Source organism: Exophiala bonariae (genome assembly GCF_035927105.1).
Source record: "Exophiala bonariae strain CCFEE 5792 chromosome Unknown scaffold_13, whole genome shotgun sequence".
Taxonomy (NCBI): Eukaryota; Fungi; Ascomycota; class Eurotiomycetes; order Chaetothyriales; family Herpotrichiellaceae; genus Exophiala; species Exophiala bonariae.
The window spans coordinates 282,418-299,870 of record NW_027042488.1 but is presented as its reverse complement, the minus strand read 5'-3'; the positions used below and the strand labels follow the sequence as shown (position 1 = coordinate 299,870).

The following is a 17,453-nucleotide window of genomic DNA, read 5'->3' as shown; positions in this document are numbered from 1 at the left end:
TGTCCACTTCCCATTGAGTTGTGGTTCAAAGTTGAGGGAACTTGGATGCCATCCCCACTGAAGGCTTGCCAAGCAATCACGTGTGCCAAGATTTCTCATCACACTGCAGCGTCCAGAGAATTTTGTGATTGATTTTAGGTATTTTCTCCCTGTTCCCAACCACACCACTATCATTCCGCCGGAGCGCATTCAATTAATCCAAATCTACTGAAAAAAGTAGAGCGCAGCGATGGCCCCAAAGAAGGCAAAGAAGACAGCCGACAGCATCAACTCGCGCCTGGCGCTTGTGATGAAGTCTGGCAAAGGTAAGCATGCAAGCCGTCATCCAAACTTGAGCCAGCCGTCTAATTCATATTTTCTTCGCAGTCACTCTCGGCTACAAATCTACCCTCAAGACTCTCCGTTCTGGCAAGGCCAAGCTGGTCATCATTGCCGGCAACACCCCTCCTCTGCGCAAGAGTGAACTTGAGTACTACTCTATGTTGTCCAAGACAAATGTCCATCACTTCGCTGGAAACAACGTAAGTGATAAAACGAACAGGCCCTGCGAAGAAGCCTATCCAGGCTTTGGAGGGATCAAGAGCTAACTTTTGTAAAATTGCAGATTGAATTGGGCACTGCTTGCGGAAAACTTTACCGTTGCTCAACCATGGCTGTGCTCGATGCTGGTGACTCTGACATTCTCGGTGCCAGCACTGCATAAGTCTCTCAGCCTTCATGAACGGGTTAGACAGTTCAGTCCATTGCTTGGTTACTGCATGCAGAGCCATTCTTGAATTAAGTCAAGCAAAGCTCTGAAGGAAGGGGAAGCAACATCTGGGGACTCTCACCCTTTACGAAAGGATCAGGTTGCAGGCCAGAAGGGGGCCTTTCACTGTATTACACCGATAGATCAATGGATGAATTCTATGCCGTCTCACACCCAATTCTTAGCCTTGTCGCGTTGACTCATGTCCATTCGGTAGCAATCGATTCCGGGCACCGAGAGTTTTGGTCCTGCTTACGGATATGTACAGACTCACTCCACAGCAAATGCCGAACTCTACTTGTAACATCACGGTGAAACTCATACATTGGGGACGTAGAGCCAGGTGACCCGTACCTGAAACTTGCTGTCAGTGCCACGAAGATTGCATCTGAACCTCGCCAAATAGAACTTGAAGGAGCCCGAAAGAGAGCCAAAGAAGTCCTTTAGGGGCCAGTCCCGGCGGGTGGGATACCTAAAACGTAAAGAGTGACTCAGTCAGACTCGCCACATTGAATCTTGCCTCTGGTCACGTGAAGCCAAGACTTGTCTGCGCCTGCCCACACTGCGCTCCAATTTGTCAGCCCGATCTTGCCCTCACGATAAATTACCACTTCGCCCATTCATTCCAACTTCATCATCGACATCATATCTCTACTCTTGCTTCTGGAATACCGTCAAAATGGCCAGAAGACCAGCAAGATGTTACCGCTACTGCAAGAACAAGGTGTGTACTTTTCAGACAACCGCATAACCACATCCGACTAACATTCCCAGCCATACCCCAAGTCACGATTCAACCGTGGTGTCCCCGATCCTAAGATCCGAATTTTCGATCTCGGACGAAAGCGTGCCAATGTCGACGAGTTCCCTCTTTGCGTTCACATGGTCTCCAACGAGTATGAACAATTGAGCTCCGAAGCCCTCGAAGCTGCCCGCATTTGCGCCAACAAGTATGTATTACAAATCACATGAAACATTGAAAGAAAGAAAGCAATTCTAACCCTTACACCAGATACCTCGTCAAAATTGCCGGCAAAGAAGGTTTCCATCTCCGCGTGCGTGCTCACCCATACCATGTCGTCCGAATCAACAAGATGTTGTCTTGTGCCGGTGCCGATAGACTGCAAACTGGAATGAGAGGAGCGTGGGGCAAGCCCAACGGAACTGTTGCTCGTGTCAACATTGGTCAAATTCTCCTGTCCGTTCGCACTCGTGACAACCACCGCGCTACCGCTATCGAGGCTCTTCGACGATCGATGTACAAGTTCCCTGGTCGCCAGAAGATCATTGTCAGCAAGAACTGGGGTTTCACGCCACTCAGACGCGATGAGTATGTCAAGCTCAAGCAGGAAGGTCGTGTGTTACAGGATGGTGCATATGTCCAATTCTTGAGAAACAAGGGTAGCATTCAGGACAACATCAAGCGATTCCCAGGTGCCTACGAAACCGCCAGTGAGGCATAAATGTCTGTTTTCCGATTTACGACCAAGATACTCAAGGCGACTCGGATAAACGAGCAGCGGGCATGTGTATTTCAAGGACCAGGGATGAGTTACGGAGTAGCTAGCATTTTAGAGACGAGAGCGAGTTCGTGGAGATGACTGGGTTTAGTCATACACTTCGAACTAACCTTATCACAATGAAAATGCAGAATTCTACCGTACAGTGTTGCTCATCGCGGTAAAACTTCCCTTGTCTGGACGCCTTGTTGATCTAAAGGAAAGAAAGACCTTTTGGGTGGGCTCGGATTTGATAAAGCTCTTTGGCTAATTGTCGGATTTTGGTAAGAAGGGAAAAGCGCTGAGTCAAGGCGCATGCCGTACCATGGCATGCCACAATTGCTATGCCAGATTGCGTGCATCCGAAGATGGTGACTGCCACCATTAGGAGCCTTAATCAGCTCGCCGCTGGTAGGAGGATTGGTCACGGACGGGTAATATGTCCTAACAGGTAGAATATATCTAGCTGGGAGACGAGTGGAGAGAAGACACAATTTGAATGCGTGATAATGAAGTCATACGTTTTTGCGGCATTAAATTAGTACTGATTGTGGCCTGAATGAATAAACAATACATCGATCAATAATCGTTCCATCCGAATCACTCAGGAAACATATACTTAGTAGACGAGAGGCGAGAACAAGGGGACTCCTCCGGTGAGATAGGATAAATTCTGGGTAAGGAGGCAGGGCTAACTAGTAGAGGGACAAAGCGCCTGAAGCTTAACCCTACGGAGAAGAATTGCAACGCTCCTTTAACCAGGTACTCACCTAAAGTTGGAGGGCATTGGGGCCCAAGAGGGCTTTGAACCTCTTGTAGCCTCTGAAGTTTACCCCCGTGGAAGTGCTCCCCCATCGGTAAAGACTGGTCCACAGCCATCTATGATCTATCCGAGCTCGTCATGCATCATCCGCATCACCCCATCATTCTTGAAAGTGACATCCCATATCAATGACCCACGCTTGTTATCTCACGGGTGTGTAACCCGACGTGCCCAACCCTGTTGATGATGCGCAAATAATTTGGTCACAGGTCAAATGGTTTCCCAAGAACAGGTTAATCCTGCCGGGCCCTGTTTTCGCGCCCTGTTCACCCGGGGCCAGCTCGCCAGCATCTCGCTGCTTGTTGCTGCATCTCATCAACCGATTACGAGACGTGTCACCATTTTGATCCCCGTCTATCAGCTCAACCTTGAACCGATACGAGTCCAGGGATAAGAGCGTCGACTTTCATATCCCCTTTACGAAGGATCTGTACATCCAACATCTGCATCTCACCTTTACGCCCCTTGACACATCTCTTTTTCCAACAACCTACCTGGGATCTCTTTGTTCTCTTGAGAAAGAATATCGGGTCATAATTTTAGATTTCCTGTTTGTCTTTCTCCCCCGCCAAATGTAAAAATCGTCCGTGTGACTTCTATTTATCCAATCCGAACCCGATACCCACTGGCAATCGACAACACTACGGATAACTTCCCTCCTCCCTGCGTTGATCTCCTGAACCGGAGCTGGACCTCCCACTGCACCCGCCTCAACGCTTGAGCCACACCACCCCAGGCCTCTCGAAGCGTCCGGACATCTCTGAGATCAATCTCATCACAATCTCGACGCCATTGACAGAGTCCAACTTATCTTCATTCCTACAGCCTGCCTCATCCTGCGCCTTCTCTGGCGGGGCGGCTCAACATGGCGTTCCAACAATCCGCTGCTCCACGTCCTATTGTCATCAACAATACCCCTCGATCTCAAGATGCCATATCTCAAATTCACCAAAGACCAGCCATAGAGGATTCGCAAGAGTGGATTCTCTTCACTCCTTCCACTGCAGACTCAACCATCACTCGGACACATACTACTCATACTATTGGGGCTTCGAGGATTAGCGATGTATCATTAAATACTGCAGCAAGATCATCTTCGATCCTTGACGAAGATGCTACGGAGGACGGTGACCTTGACAGTCTCGATGATGGGTTACATGCCTTCAGAGAGCCTCCCTTATATCCCTCACTTTCCAACCAGACTCAGAACCCACTCCTACCGGCCCACGATGGTCTAGGGACTTTTCAGGCTTCGAGTCCGCCCGTTTTGGAACAGTTATGGCAGCATGAACAATACAACCCCAAGAGAAAACATGATGGGCAGCATCGAAGGCCGTCAAGCATTCAAAGACGGCTTGACACCATTGATGAAATGGAAGCTCAAGCGAATGAAGAAAAACGTATGCGAATAGAGAAGTGGCGTATGGAACAAAGTCAGGCTTTGATAGAGGAAGTGGAGCGAGAAACTCGGAGACGACTACGGCGGGGTTCACGCCTGTCCTCATTTCAAGATACGATGCTCTCCGTCAATGACGATGTACTCGGATCCACGCCCAAGCAAAGTGACTATCTCCCTGAGACTGCACCAGACGCTGAAGAATCGGAACCTTTTTGGCGGAGGATCACTAAGAGGTTTATTCGCGATGTCATCGGCATCGACGAGCCACTGTTATCAGTCATCTTTGGCGAAAGTCTTCCAGACGAGGCAGAAAGCTTACCGCTCTCTGCCAGTGGTCAATTGCCAACAATTCCAGAGCAATCATCAGACCTTCAAGCTGCGGGTGATGCTTGGAGAGATCGCCTTCTCCAACGAATAGCACGCGAACTGGGTGTCTTTGTCCATCAGCTATCTCCACACCCCGGTGCATTTGGCACTTACTCTAGTAGTCCCGATTATGCGGGCATGCCGGTTTCAATGCCTCTACCGAAATCCACAGAGACCACCAGTGTTCCTATGGCTCAGGTTCATATGAAGGACACGACGACGTCAACGTTATCTCCCAACTTTCCCCCGACATTGCGAGATCGTGCCCATGCTGAGAGTTGGGGTTTTGAAGAGGAACCAACAGCCTCGTCTTCATCAGCATTGGACTCATCACGACATCTTCAGAGGGAACGGGAGTACTGGGAAAGGGAATTAGACTTGAAGATGGTCTTCCGATACCTGCGCGACCGATTTGCCACCAGAGCCCCAGGTGTGTCTTTACCGCAAGTGACCAGACAGCCGGTGGAAGATGCCGCGACCCGCGCTGCAATTATACGGCAGCATCACCCGCTCGTAGCTAGAGCGCATCAGTCTCCTGTAAGGGCGAGGAGGGATTCACGAACAAGTCTCCGAAGGCCACAAAGTAGCTGTGCAAGCGAAAGTGTACGAAGCAGCAGGAAAGCATCGATAGCAAGGAGCGGATCAAGTCGGAATTTCTGGGACATTGGAGGAAGCATTGGGAGTGGGACCAGTCTTGTGGCAAGCGGTGGCGCTTGGGGTGAGGTGTAAAGACTTGATTTATCTTTCAACGGGCGAAGCATCATGGGCGTCTGAACGACCAGACAAAGTTTACGAACTGTATGAGTACGATTATGGAACATGATTTTGCATTGTGGGTGGTCAAATACTGGGTACATACATCTCATTTCCTGGCCGAACTGGCCATTTTTATAGTGGAGAAAGACGATAATACTGCATATCTCTCGGGAGAATTCAGCCAAATTCAATCCCTTCTCTCTTGGTTCAACATCCGCCCATATGAAACTATCGCCTCTCCCATCTCCATGACTTCTTTTGATGGTTGGAAGGCATTGCAGTGTCCAGTAACAGCCGCACTTCAATTTCGCCACCGTCTTTGTCCACGATAGTCAGGTGACCGTTGTTGAGTCACATGATCGCACTCTGATTGGACATCAGCCTAGCTGGTGGGGTATGTTTGGAGTTTGTTTACAATCAGTTCCCTTCTTTGCTGAGGTTTGTCGCACCTGCATCCGTTTTTTAAGTTGACTCAACTCGTCCATTCCTTTCCTCCTTCCTATTCTTGTGCTGGTCACCTCCTGGTCGCATTGTGATCGTCGCATCCACCATCGGTCTCGTTCGACGCCCTGAATCCTGACCTTGAAACCAACCACCCTGTTCTCATCACCATGGCGGACGACGACGATCTCTTCTACCTGCAACCGGGCTTTGATTTTAATAGTCTCACTGTCCCGAGATTGCGCAACATATTGGTCGAGCACAGCATTGTCTACCCGTCTGGTGCGAAGAAAGGCCAACTAATAGAGATAGTTGAGCAAGACTTACTTCCACAAGCCAAGAAACTCCTTCAGCGGCAAGCCAGAGTTCGTCGAACGAGCAAAGGTATTACGGATGTTCCCAGCAGTCAAGACAGCACCTTGGATGACGAGGGTGAAGATGAAAGACAACTTATGCCTCCTCCACCAGCACCAAAGACTCCCCGCAGCAGGAAGAGCAAATCCGACCTAACATCCGGTTCAGTCGCAGCGGCGGCGGTACCCACACCTTCTACCTCCCGAAGATCCAAGACACCCAGCCGCAGGAGCACCACCAGAACCCCTCGTGCGTCGGATACAGAGCCGGAAGTGGAAAACACAGTACGCAGATCTCGCAAGAGCGCTCCAGCACAAGCCGTCTTGCAGCCCTCAGTCAAACTTGAAGAGCCCGATCGGCGACTGAAGCGACAATCCCGGGAAATGGAAACCAGCCCATTTTCCGATGACAACCCTTTTCAATCAGGTTCCAGTCCACCATCTGGGTCGAAGCGATTGTCCTCAGTATCCCGAAATCGTAAGTCACTTGCGTCTGCCAGTGAAAAGAAAAGCCCGACAAAGCGGAGACAAACTACATCCCCACCCATCAAACAAGAAGAGTTCTCCCCACAGAGGACTGCGATAGAATTTCCAGTTTCCAGATTGACTGCGAATTCGCCTGATGGAATTCCGCTTACAGAAGAGTTCACCCCTGATGCGGCTCGAGAGCTAGCAGAGCAAGAGAGGAATGGACAGGTGGCTCCTGTCAGGACCTCCGCCCTCGTACGCCGGAAGAAGCAAACACCTCCTAGCACAGCGGCAAAGTTGGCACCATGGACTGTCCTTACTAGTATCCTTGCAGTGGTGGGTGGACTCTATCGGCAGGAAAAAGTCAACATAGGATACTGCGGTGTTGGTCAACCCCATTGGTCGCTAGCCGAAAATCCGCGAATTCCAGCTTGGGTCCACGAAAACTTTGAGCCACAGTGTGAACCATGCCCTCAACACGCAATCTGCAGTTCCAATATGGAAGTTGAATGCGAGCATGATTACGTTCTCAAGCAACATCCACTCAGTCTCAACGGTCTAGTCCCGGTACCGCCCACGTGCGAGCCTGACAGCGAAAAGGAGAGACGCATCAATAACGTTGCCGAGCGAGTGACCACCGTGCTTCGAGACCATCGTGCTGCTTACGAATGCGGCGATAAGATCAGTAGCTCAACATTGACTGGCGTGACTGATAGCACGGACACGAAAGAAGTCTCGACGCTGTCAACATCTCAACCGTATGTCTCTGAGGAAGAACTCAAGAGTGTGATCTCGAAACAACGACGGAAGGCGATGGGTGATCAAGCCTTTGATGACCTCTGGCAAGGAGCCATTGGCCTCATTATGGGCAAAGATGAAGTCGAGGTGACTCGTGATGGGTGAGTTTCATTATATCTGAATATCTCCCTTTCTCATATACTTTTCCTATCATACGTCTTTGCGATTCACTGACTGACCAAGCGTCCCTGGTTCCTCTAATGCAGATCCGGCAACCTCCTCCTCTCAAGCACCTCCCTCGCCAGACTCCCCCTCCTCTGCTCCATCCGAAGATCGCTTTTGGGGGCCATACATGAACGCCGTAAATCAATTGTAGCATTGATATCCCTGGTTTTCAGTCTTCTGTATGCACGAAGCAAATTGGTCGCTCATCAGCAGGCCACCGCTCAAATACCAACCTTGGTGGCAACTACACTGGATCGACTTGCCACGCAAGCGGCTTTGAAGGAAGATGGACGCGCCTCTGAACCGTACATTAGTGTTGGCCAGTTGAGAGACGATGTGCTCAGGAACGTCTTCAGCGCCTCTGAGCGAGAACGGGTGTGGCAAAATGTCAGGAAAGTGGTCGAGGGCAACTCTAACGTCAGAGCTTCAACCAGAGAAGGAGGCAAAACTGGCGAGTGGAGCCGTGTCTGGGAATGGATCGGTCCGGTCGACTTGGCACCGGGCCTGGAGGGAAGGCGCTCGGGCGGTCTTATTCGAGATTCCAGTGCAAATGCCAGCGCCAGGGCAAGCCCTGATAATGCGGAGGGGAGAAGCGGCTTGGGTACAGAGTTCAGACGCTGGGATGAAGGGCGAGCGATTTATTGAGTTTTTGTGTTGCTTGACGAGAGGACCATGACCCTTTTCTTCTCTACACTTTTTCTTTTGTTCTTACATATTTTATCCTGATTGCAGAATAAGGGGCAGTGAGCTTTCTTTTTTTCAAGCTAATAGCTCGAAAAGGGACCGAATGCTCTCCATGTCCACGAGCTGGGTATGTTCCTCGTCTGCTTCCTCTATTTGGACACTATGTACAAGGTCTTAGAGGAATTTGTGCATATTCAAGTGATGTGCGATCACTATTCTCCTTCTACTACTATAGCTGAATGCTCATAAGATGGCCCTTTACTGCTCACCACCATTCCTTGCTCCTGCCCCCAAATAGCCATTGATACATACAACGAGTCGTCTGTAGAATCTCGATCTTTCAAGCTTAGCCTAACTGAGGTAGGCGTGATTTCGTCGAACCCAGCCACGTGAGCTCCAAACCACAGCCACCCTGGGCATCTGAAACACATATTGCCGCTCCACTACTTTTCAGCCTCACTATCATCGGAAATCCATGATTGATCACACTCCTATGGAGCAGTATTGTCTCCATGCTGTCTAATTGAGTTGATTTCGACCACTGTTTCTGTCGCGCAGTTCTATAGACCCGAGCGCAAACTGTGATCCACTGATGCTTCCGATCCAACGACGGCAACTGCCACGACGCTACCTCGATCTACCTTTTAATCAGGCTGGCCAAATGCCTATTTCTCAGTAACCCTGCTAGACGGTCATTGCTGCCAGGATCACTTGATCCGCAAGATGTCAGCCCACGACTATCATGTGGGCTGGATAGCAGCACTGCCACTTGAGGGTGCTGCTGCAATGGACATGTTTGACGAAATGCATGAGCATATCTTGCAAGGGGCTCAGGACGACAACAATTATATTTTGGGACGAATCGGTGCGCATAATGTTGTAGTCACCATACTACCCTATATGGGGGCCGTCCCTGCAGCCGTCGTTGCGGCGCAGATGCGAAACAGTTTTCCATCGCTTCGATTTGTTCTCCTAGTAGGTATTGGTGGCGGCGCCCCAACAGAATCCCACGACATCCGCCTTGGAGATGTGGTCGTGAGTCGCCCGACTGGGTCATATGGCGGTGTGATTCAATATGACTATGGGAAAACTCTACACGATGGTCGATTCAAGATTACGGGTTCGCTCAACCGCCCCTCTGCCACACTATTGAATGCAACCTCGAGTCTGGAAGCACGCCATCGACGTCGAGGAGCATCTCAAATCAGCGCCATTCTTGAAGAAGTATCTCGGAATGACAAGAATCGTTATAAAGTCTGCCACCCCCCACACAATAGTTTCGATCTACTGTTTGAGCCATCATATGCTCATACGCCCCCAACCGCTCGAACCTGCGACGAGTGTGACCAGTACCGTCTCGTACTCAACCGACCTTTTCGCACTACATCCCAGCCCGTGATTCACTATGGTTTAATCGCATCGGCTAATCAGGTCATGCGAGATGCATTGACAAGAGACCGCCTCAGCGCAGAACTGGATGTTCTCTGCTTCGAAATGGAGGCTGCTGGTCTGATGAACTATTTTGAATGCTTAGTTATTCGAGGTATTTGTGACTATTCAGACTCCCACAAGAACAAAAACTGGCAGGAGTACGCAGCAGCCACCGCCGCTGCTTATGCTAAAGAACTGTTGACAATCATCACACCAACTCCTTCGTTCCAAGCGAACATGGTTCACAGGACCTCTGACCTTGGTATGGCGGACGGTGTGCAAATAAATCCAGCGCTAAGTCAATCGCAGCCGCCTCACCCACTTGCAGGTTCAGTCGCGGCTATGTTCAAGAGCAGAGCTCTGGATGCAACATATGCACCTGGACCCAGAGTCACCCAAGTCGCTGCACAGTCAGGTAAGGGCGTACGTTCATGGGCCTAGAAAGTGGTGACTAACTACCCCAGCTTGCCTCAAGTCGCTATGGTTCACTGAGATGGACACTCGCCGGGACAATATCGAACGCGCCGCGGAGGGAACATGTGCTTGGCTAACAGAGCATGTCGAGTTCCAAAAATGGTTTACCGAAAACTGTGGTCTACTTTGGGTGACCGGAAAACCTGGAGCTGGCAAATCTGTCCTCATGGATAAGTTAGTGACCACTGTCAGCAAGAGGACGGACGACACGGTCATTGTAGCATCGTTTTTCGTCCATGGACGTGGTACACAAATGCAGCGGTCACCCATCGGGCTGTACCGCTCTATCTTGCACCAGATATTGGCCCAGTCTGAGATCCTCAGAACCCAACTAACCGAGCTTTATCTACTAAAGCTAGAAACTCAAGGAGAGTGTGGAAAGTCTTGGAACTGGCATGAGAAAGAGTTGTACGATTTTCTTGACTCTCGAGTCAAGGAGTTCACCTCGAAAACAATCACCATCTTCATTGATGGTTTGGATGAGTTTGGCGAAGAGATGGCGAGGAAGCTTTCGAAAGAGCTCTGGAGCCTGACGAAACCCGGCCGTGGAGTTTTCTCAGCAATCAGGTTGTGTATAGCCTGCCGTCACTATCCTGTCATGGACTTCTTTGGTTCACCACAGATCTGTGTCGAAAATCAGAATTCAGAGGATATCTCCAAATTTGTTCAAGCCACTCTCGCAACAGTCTTCACCGAAACAAACGCCCAAACTCATATCGAGACTGAAATTTTGCACAAGGCTGCGGGTAACTTCCTCTGGACATCACTTATTCTTCCACAGATTGCACGCAAGGGACTGAGTGGATACGGCCTCGAGACACTTCGAAAAGAAATTCAAAATAGCTCTCCCGAGCTCCGGCAGATCTATAAGGAAGCAGTGGATAAAATCCCCAATTCTGATAAGATATATGCCTTGCACCTCTTCCAGTGGGTTTGCCTTGCGGAGGAGCCTCTGTCTCCAGTCCAAATGCGGTATGTCCTATCGTTTGATGCTTCGGCGCCCGCGAAAGATCTTGTGGCTTGGGCAGCGTCAGAAAACTATGTTGGCACAGATGAGCAACTCTTGAAATTGATTAAAGCGCTGTCAGGTGGTTTGGTTGAGATCACTGGAGGTGCCGATATGCAGACTGCCACTATTCAATGTATCCATCAGTCTGTCAAGGACTACTTCCTACAACAAGGTCTACAAGACTTGGAGCAATCTATGGGACAAGAACAATCCAAGCTTGGGTCAGAGTTTAGTCTCGCACGAGCTCATGAACTCATGTTCAAGTGTTGCATGCATTACATTCTTACCAAGGAAATCATCCAGCTTGCCGCCTACGAGGCAAGAGAGAAAAAGGCTGCATACCCCCTTCTTCAATACGCTGTCACTAGATGGCCATCACACTTGAAAAAGGGCGATCTTGACGGCACCCTGGAGAAGAGTCTATTGAAATACTTTCAATGGCCTAGCACAATCCGTTTACACAAGTGGCTTCAACTATGTTCACTAGATGCTCGGGCTTGCGGACTTCAAGAAGGAGCACATATGTTGCATGTCGCAGGCTATTATGGATACTCTCACCTCATTGATGCACTTGTTGCTCACAGGACTTACAAAAATAGCAATCCAGATGACCGGGAATGCCGCACTCCACTCATTTATGCGGCAGCTAACGGACATGTTGATGCCGCAAAATCGCTTATCCGCCAGGGAGCAAACGTCAATTCCATAGACAATCAGCGACTAACACCATTGTGGTGGGCTGCAACCGGAGCACATCTCGAATTGATGGAAGTCCTTATTGAACACAAAGCAGATCTGGACATTCAAGATATTTGGGGTCGTACGGTTTTGCTATGCGTTGCAGCTAATCTGAATGAAGATGCAGTGGATACTCTGCTATTCAATGGAGCTGATCCTAGTCTTCAGGATGATATGGGCCGATCACCACTGTACAGAACACTCTATAATCTTTTCGGAGAGGATCCCAAGGAGGCCGCTGCTGCCAGCAGTATTGTCGAGAAGTTGCTCGAGCATGGTGCACAGCCAAGCAAGAAGATGTCGGAGGACGACACCATGCTGCGATTTGCGATACAGCAAGACTTGCATACCATTCTCGATCTCACTTTGCAACTTGATCAATTTGTAAACGACATCGGACGACGAACATTAGCTTTCTTACACGCTTTGTATATATGGAACCTCCCAGTCGCCATCAAAATTATGAAAACAGGAATCAGCGAACAGAAATTCATTGACACTACCGGCTACACTCTCATTAACTACACTCTCTTAATCAACTGCCAGACTATTACAGAGGCACTAATTGAAGAGAAGGCCTGCGATCCGAACGGGCGAGGGCTACTGGGGATCACACCACTAATTGCAACTACACAATTGGGACTTATCGAGATGATGAGATCTTTGATTCAAATAGGGGCCTTGGTGGACAAGGCCGACTCGGATGGCAGAACGCCTCTTTCATATGCGGCAGAACTTGGCCAGATAAATGCTGCCCGATTACTGCTTGAATATCGTGCCAACTTGAACATCAAGGACAACACGGGAAAGACTCCATTGATGTGGGCAGCCGAGTACAAATCTCCGCTTATGGTCGACCTACTCCTCTCGCATGGCGCGGATTCCCGACAGTTAGACAACTTGAAGCGGTCGGCACTATTTTGGGCGGCGAAAGGTGGCAGTGACAGTGTAATCCGATCATTAATCCAAACTGGCCTGAACCCGGAGCACCGGTGCGTACTTGGTAAAACAGCACTCTCCTGGGCTATTATGCATCATCAGCTAGATGCCGCAAAGATTTTGATTGATACTGGCGGAGTTCTTGATGCCGTTGATGCCACAGGGCAGAGTCCACTCTTGTGGGCCGTTGCTGCCGATTACTTTGCCGAAGTCGAACTACTTCTCGAACAGGGTGCAAATGTCGAAATCAAAGACAATAAGCATCAGACCGCACTACTAATCGCTGCCAACAAGGGCCATACCAACGTTATGAGGATTCTTCGAAAGTATGGAGCCGATCCCGACGTACGGGACACTGAAGGTTTCACTCCATTGTTGATTGCTATCAGGAATGGTTTAACTGATGCCATCGAGAGTCTTTGCAGCGCCAGTCAATTGGATGCCAAGGATCCCACTGGGCGCACAGCTCTTTTGTATGCTGTGATGACTGGAAACGAAGCGGTGGCCAAGTGTTTATTGAATAATGGAGCGGCTGCTGATGATAAAAGCTATCAAGGAAGAAGCGCACTTTCCTTCGCAAGTCAGTATGGCTACGAAGGCTTAGTAAAATTGCTGGTGGATCATGGTGTCAACATCAACGGCCAAGATAACAGCGGCCGCACTGCGCTCTGGTGGGCTGCTGCTTATGGCAGGGACGAAGTCTTGAAGCTGTTGCTCGAGAAAGGCGCCGATGTTACAATTCCCAGCAATTCCGGTGATTCTCCATTGACAAAAGCTGTTAGTGGTGGCAATACGAACACGGCATCTTTCCTCCTGAGGCACGGATCTACAGTAAATCTCTCGGACGTGGAACTGAGCTCTTCACTTTTTGGATTGGCGACAGACAACGGCGATGCTAAGATGGTCACGATGTTGATTGACGAAAGCCTTAATTGCTCCTCGGTAGTTTTGCCTACTGGTCGAACGCTTCTAGCATGGGCTGTTAGATACGGCTTTCTTGAGGTTGTTATGGCTTTGGCTAAACACGGAATTGATCTCGAGGCTCCTTGTGACGATCAAGGTCTGACCGCCATTGACATGGCATTCGAACGTGGCCACAAGAACATTATAAATTACCTCCTAGGACTATGAGCCAGGAGCGCTGTTGTACCATTCATATTCGGAGACATTCATTGTGGCTATCTGCAGTATAACGGGGATACGACTGGTTTTCGGACAAAGCATGTCTGGCCCTAGTGAAAGCCACCAAGATAACACGGCGCATTAAGTCAGTGAATAATAACTCTCCTCCTTCTCGATGTCTGTCCCCGCCATCCGAACAATCTGCCGTTAGCAACTGCCAGCGAGAGACCTCTGTGTCACCTTTACCGGGAGCCGTCACCCAATGAAAATCGCGTCCCATCTCAAGTCAATCAACACCATCTTTCCTGTTGGCGGTTAAATGCTATGCAGATCTTCGATCACCATATCTAGGTGTGGTGTGCTGCATCTGACACGGAATTAAGGCTTTCCAGTGACTTGGAGTTCTGCTTCTCTGCCAGCACGCCCTGCCCCTGACTTTGGCGATTGGGACTGAGTACATGACCTTTGAGGGATGCGGATTGACCTGTTCCTCAGTGGAGACTAGTTGTTCCACTCGTTCTTTGATTTTGAAGCTCAAAATTCCAAAGCTAGGCTAAGACACAAAATTCGTTTGGTACATAAAAACTTCAGACAAAATCTTGGAATTCATCTTCGACATAAATCGTCATCAACTTCGTCCAACGAGGGGAACGCTTCAGAGAGACTAAGGTGCCAACACAAGGAGTGATGCAGGCATGCGCATATTGCGTGCTATACTAGTAAACAGGGAAATCCCATCACATGGTCAATTCATGCGTCGAAGATAAAAGGGACATCTCGCTTGGCAGCCGCAGTTGAGTTGCCAGTACTGGCAGTGGCTGCACCTTCCTGGGTAAAGACAGCTGAGCCTCCAAAGGGGCCTGCTGGCGTTGAGTTCTTGACGCGAACCACACAAACATTCTTCACGCCTGCCACGGTGCCCGAGCAAGTCATACCAGCCGGCATCTGTACCTTGATGGGGAAATCGGTCGTGGTCGTGCCGCTAATGCCGGCAATTGCACCTGGGACGTCTGCGATCATCTGTGCTGGCTGGAAAGCTGCTTCGCTTGTCCCGCCCGATGTGGGATCGATGGCGGCTGTCATGGGGCCTGCTCCATCTTGATTTACCTATAAAAGAACTTTGGTTAGAGAAAGAACGATGATGCGAGCTGGGAGCTGGGGAAGGCTCGAAAGGAATGTCTGAGGAATTTAGAGCGGCTTACCTGATGCATGACCATGTCGATGACACCATCGGCACCGACCGTAGGAAGGCCTGATGTTGCGCCTTTTCCAGCAGCCTTGGCAACACCATCCTCGACAGTGCCCTTGGGAGTCTTTGTCCCGGATGCTTCACTGGCTTTACCACCACCGCTGGCCCCACCTCCACCCAAAAGATCGCTCAGGCCATCAAGAAGAGCGCGACGTTTGCTGCCATATCTGCTTCCTAGAAGGTTGCGCTTGAATCTCGCGGCAGCATTTGCTCCGTTACCCATGAATTTGGCAACTGCTGCGGCAGCATCAACTTCACCACCGCCACTCGTCTTGCCTAGAGGAGGTCCATTCCTCCGGATGACTGATGTGTCAGCCTCCGATCCACATAACGGGCTGTTCCGGTTAGCCACTGCTACGTATTCAAATGCCTCTCGAGGTGGCATACCTTGCACAATCACGAGGCGTGCCATCAATGACACTCAGTCCAGGCATGGTCACACCATTGGCCCCAGTGATGGAAGTTAGAACGCAATGGGAAAATGCCTGAGAGACAATTGTCGCCAGGACAACAGCTGTAGATGTTCTGAAATGCATCGTGAACAGGAATGTATAGCGAAAAAGGGCAACGATTGCCTTATGTGAGATCTGTGAGAAGAAAAGCAAACTTTTGAACGACCTATGACCTGTGACCTGCACTGGGATAAACAATGACTGGATGTACTGGTGAAAGAAACTGGGCTGAAGAGACTGGAAGAGCTGTTGATGATCGATCGAAAAGCTTGGATGAGGTCAAGCCTTTTAAACGATAACCCGAGAGCTTAGCGTCGTCGAAGCCTCTTCAACAGACTTCCGATTTTTCTAGCACTGGTTCCAACTGGAAACAATCTCAGACACTCGAAACAGAAGATCTCCTCGTCCAGCCTCGACGAATGTACAATCACACACCACGGATGCAAGCCAACACTGCCACAGAAGTCAATGAAGCCATGAGGCTCTGGACTTAGTTGAGTCTATGCTTCTCGATGCCTCCTGATGGTGTGCCAGGTTCGCTAATCGTCGGCTTCGCCTCGCTCGCCCGCCCAGGCAAGACGATGCTCAACAATACGAAGTATAACATGTGTCACACCATAACGGAAGATAGCGAATGGGAAGGCTAAATAAAATCCGACAACCGAGGTCCATGACAAAACTGTGTTGTTCGAGACATTACTGTAGACCTGATACCCCAAATCAGGGGTAGATGTAGCAGGTCCACACCGAGCCTACGAGATCGACCAGTGCCGTGTTCGAATCGAGTACATATACTAAACTCTTCGGGAAACAGTTATTGCCCCCTGGTCAGTAGTGTGTTGTTATTCCCAGTGGATTATTCTCGTTATCAGGAACACAATCAGGCGAGAAAGCTTGAATGTTAGTCGGGGGTGGAGACGAGCCGTTAAGCGAGAAAGTGAGACCGGGGACTAAAATATGACGTCTGAGTAGTGTTTCTCCCCTCGACGCTAGGGGTTGGAGCTTCAGCGTGGGTTTGAAAGCGTTCCAACGACTAGTTGATCACCAATCTGGAAGCAGTCGGCATGGCAGTCAGAGAAGGAGACACCGGACACCGGGATAAAGTAAGTGGAGCATCGCGAGGCAGTGTATTATGAGACGAGATGGTTACTCCGTAGAAGCCCCCATATTCTGGCTAGCCTCGTTGACAAGGCTTAATCTTTCGCTAGACGTAACGAATACGAGGCATCGAGTGGTGGTCTAGAAGTGAGAAAGCACGACTTGTGACTTGATGTAGCTCTGTTCACATATGAACAATGTCATGAAGAGCGTACACTGGGCGGAGAGAGCCCCGCGCACTGCTAGGAATCTCTCCATGGTTAACTTGAGTACAAGGGCCAACGAAGAACAGGCAGGGCCTCGGTTTCTCGCATCTCCCGTCCAAGGCTTTCGTCAAGAGCGCTGCCTCGGCGGGTTTCTGACACTGCGTACACTTTACCTATCTAGTTAGATATCCGCACTCTCCATTGACTGACTCGCCTCCTCAACATAGCGAAGCTT

At 49.8% G+C, this 17,453-nt stretch overlaps 6 protein-coding genes across 6 annotated transcripts; 5 read left to right on the top strand and 1 right to left on the bottom strand.

Moving 5' to 3' along the window:
- Positions 1-229: 229 nt before the first annotated feature.
- On the top strand, positions 230-703 carry RPL30 (60S ribosomal protein L30; the record flags this gene model as incomplete). The annotated part of the gene is made up of 3 exons (XM_064846038.1): positions 230-305; positions 367-521; positions 605-703. 3 exons carry the CDS (start codon positions 230-232, stop codon positions 701-703), a joined length of 330 nt encoding a protein of 109 aa, XP_064706263.1.
- A 3,232-nt stretch (positions 704-3,935) lies between these two features.
- LTR84_002427 (uncharacterized protein) lies at positions 3,936-5,564 on the top strand (the record flags this gene model as incomplete). The annotated part of the gene is made up of 1 exon (XM_064846037.1): positions 3,936-5,564. The coding sequence occupies one exon, from the start codon at positions 3,936-3,938 to the stop codon at positions 5,562-5,564; it is 1,629 nt and encodes a 542-aa protein (XP_064706262.1).
- A 638-nt stretch (positions 5,565-6,202) lies between these two features.
- Positions 6,203-8,461, top strand: LTR84_002426 (uncharacterized protein; the record flags this gene model as incomplete). The annotated part of the gene is made up of 2 exons (XM_064846036.1): positions 6,203-7,752; positions 7,990-8,461. 2 exons carry the CDS (start codon positions 6,203-6,205, stop codon positions 8,459-8,461), a joined length of 2,022 nt encoding a protein of 673 aa, XP_064706261.1.
- A 762-nt stretch (positions 8,462-9,223) lies between these two features.
- On the top strand, positions 9,224-10,372 carry LTR84_002425 (uncharacterized protein; the record flags this gene model as incomplete). Its single annotated transcript, XM_064846035.1, has 1 exon — positions 9,224-10,372. The coding sequence occupies one exon, from the start codon at positions 9,224-9,226 to the stop codon at positions 10,370-10,372; it is 1,149 nt and encodes a 382-aa protein (XP_064706260.1).
- Positions 10,373-10,424: 52 nt separating this feature from the next.
- Positions 10,425-14,222, top strand: LTR84_002424 (uncharacterized protein; the record flags this gene model as incomplete). The annotated part of the gene is made up of 1 exon (XM_064846034.1): positions 10,425-14,222. The coding sequence occupies one exon, from the start codon at positions 10,425-10,427 to the stop codon at positions 14,220-14,222; it is 3,798 nt and encodes a 1,265-aa protein (XP_064706259.1).
- Positions 14,223-14,963: 741 nt separating this feature from the next.
- On the bottom strand, positions 14,964-15,998 carry LTR84_002423 (uncharacterized protein; the record flags this gene model as incomplete). The annotated part of the gene is made up of 3 exons (XM_064846033.1): positions 14,964-15,320; positions 15,416-15,797; positions 15,850-15,998. 3 exons carry the CDS (start codon positions 15,996-15,998, stop codon positions 14,964-14,966), a joined length of 888 nt encoding a protein of 295 aa, XP_064706258.1.
- Positions 15,999-17,453: the final 1,455 nt, after the last annotated feature.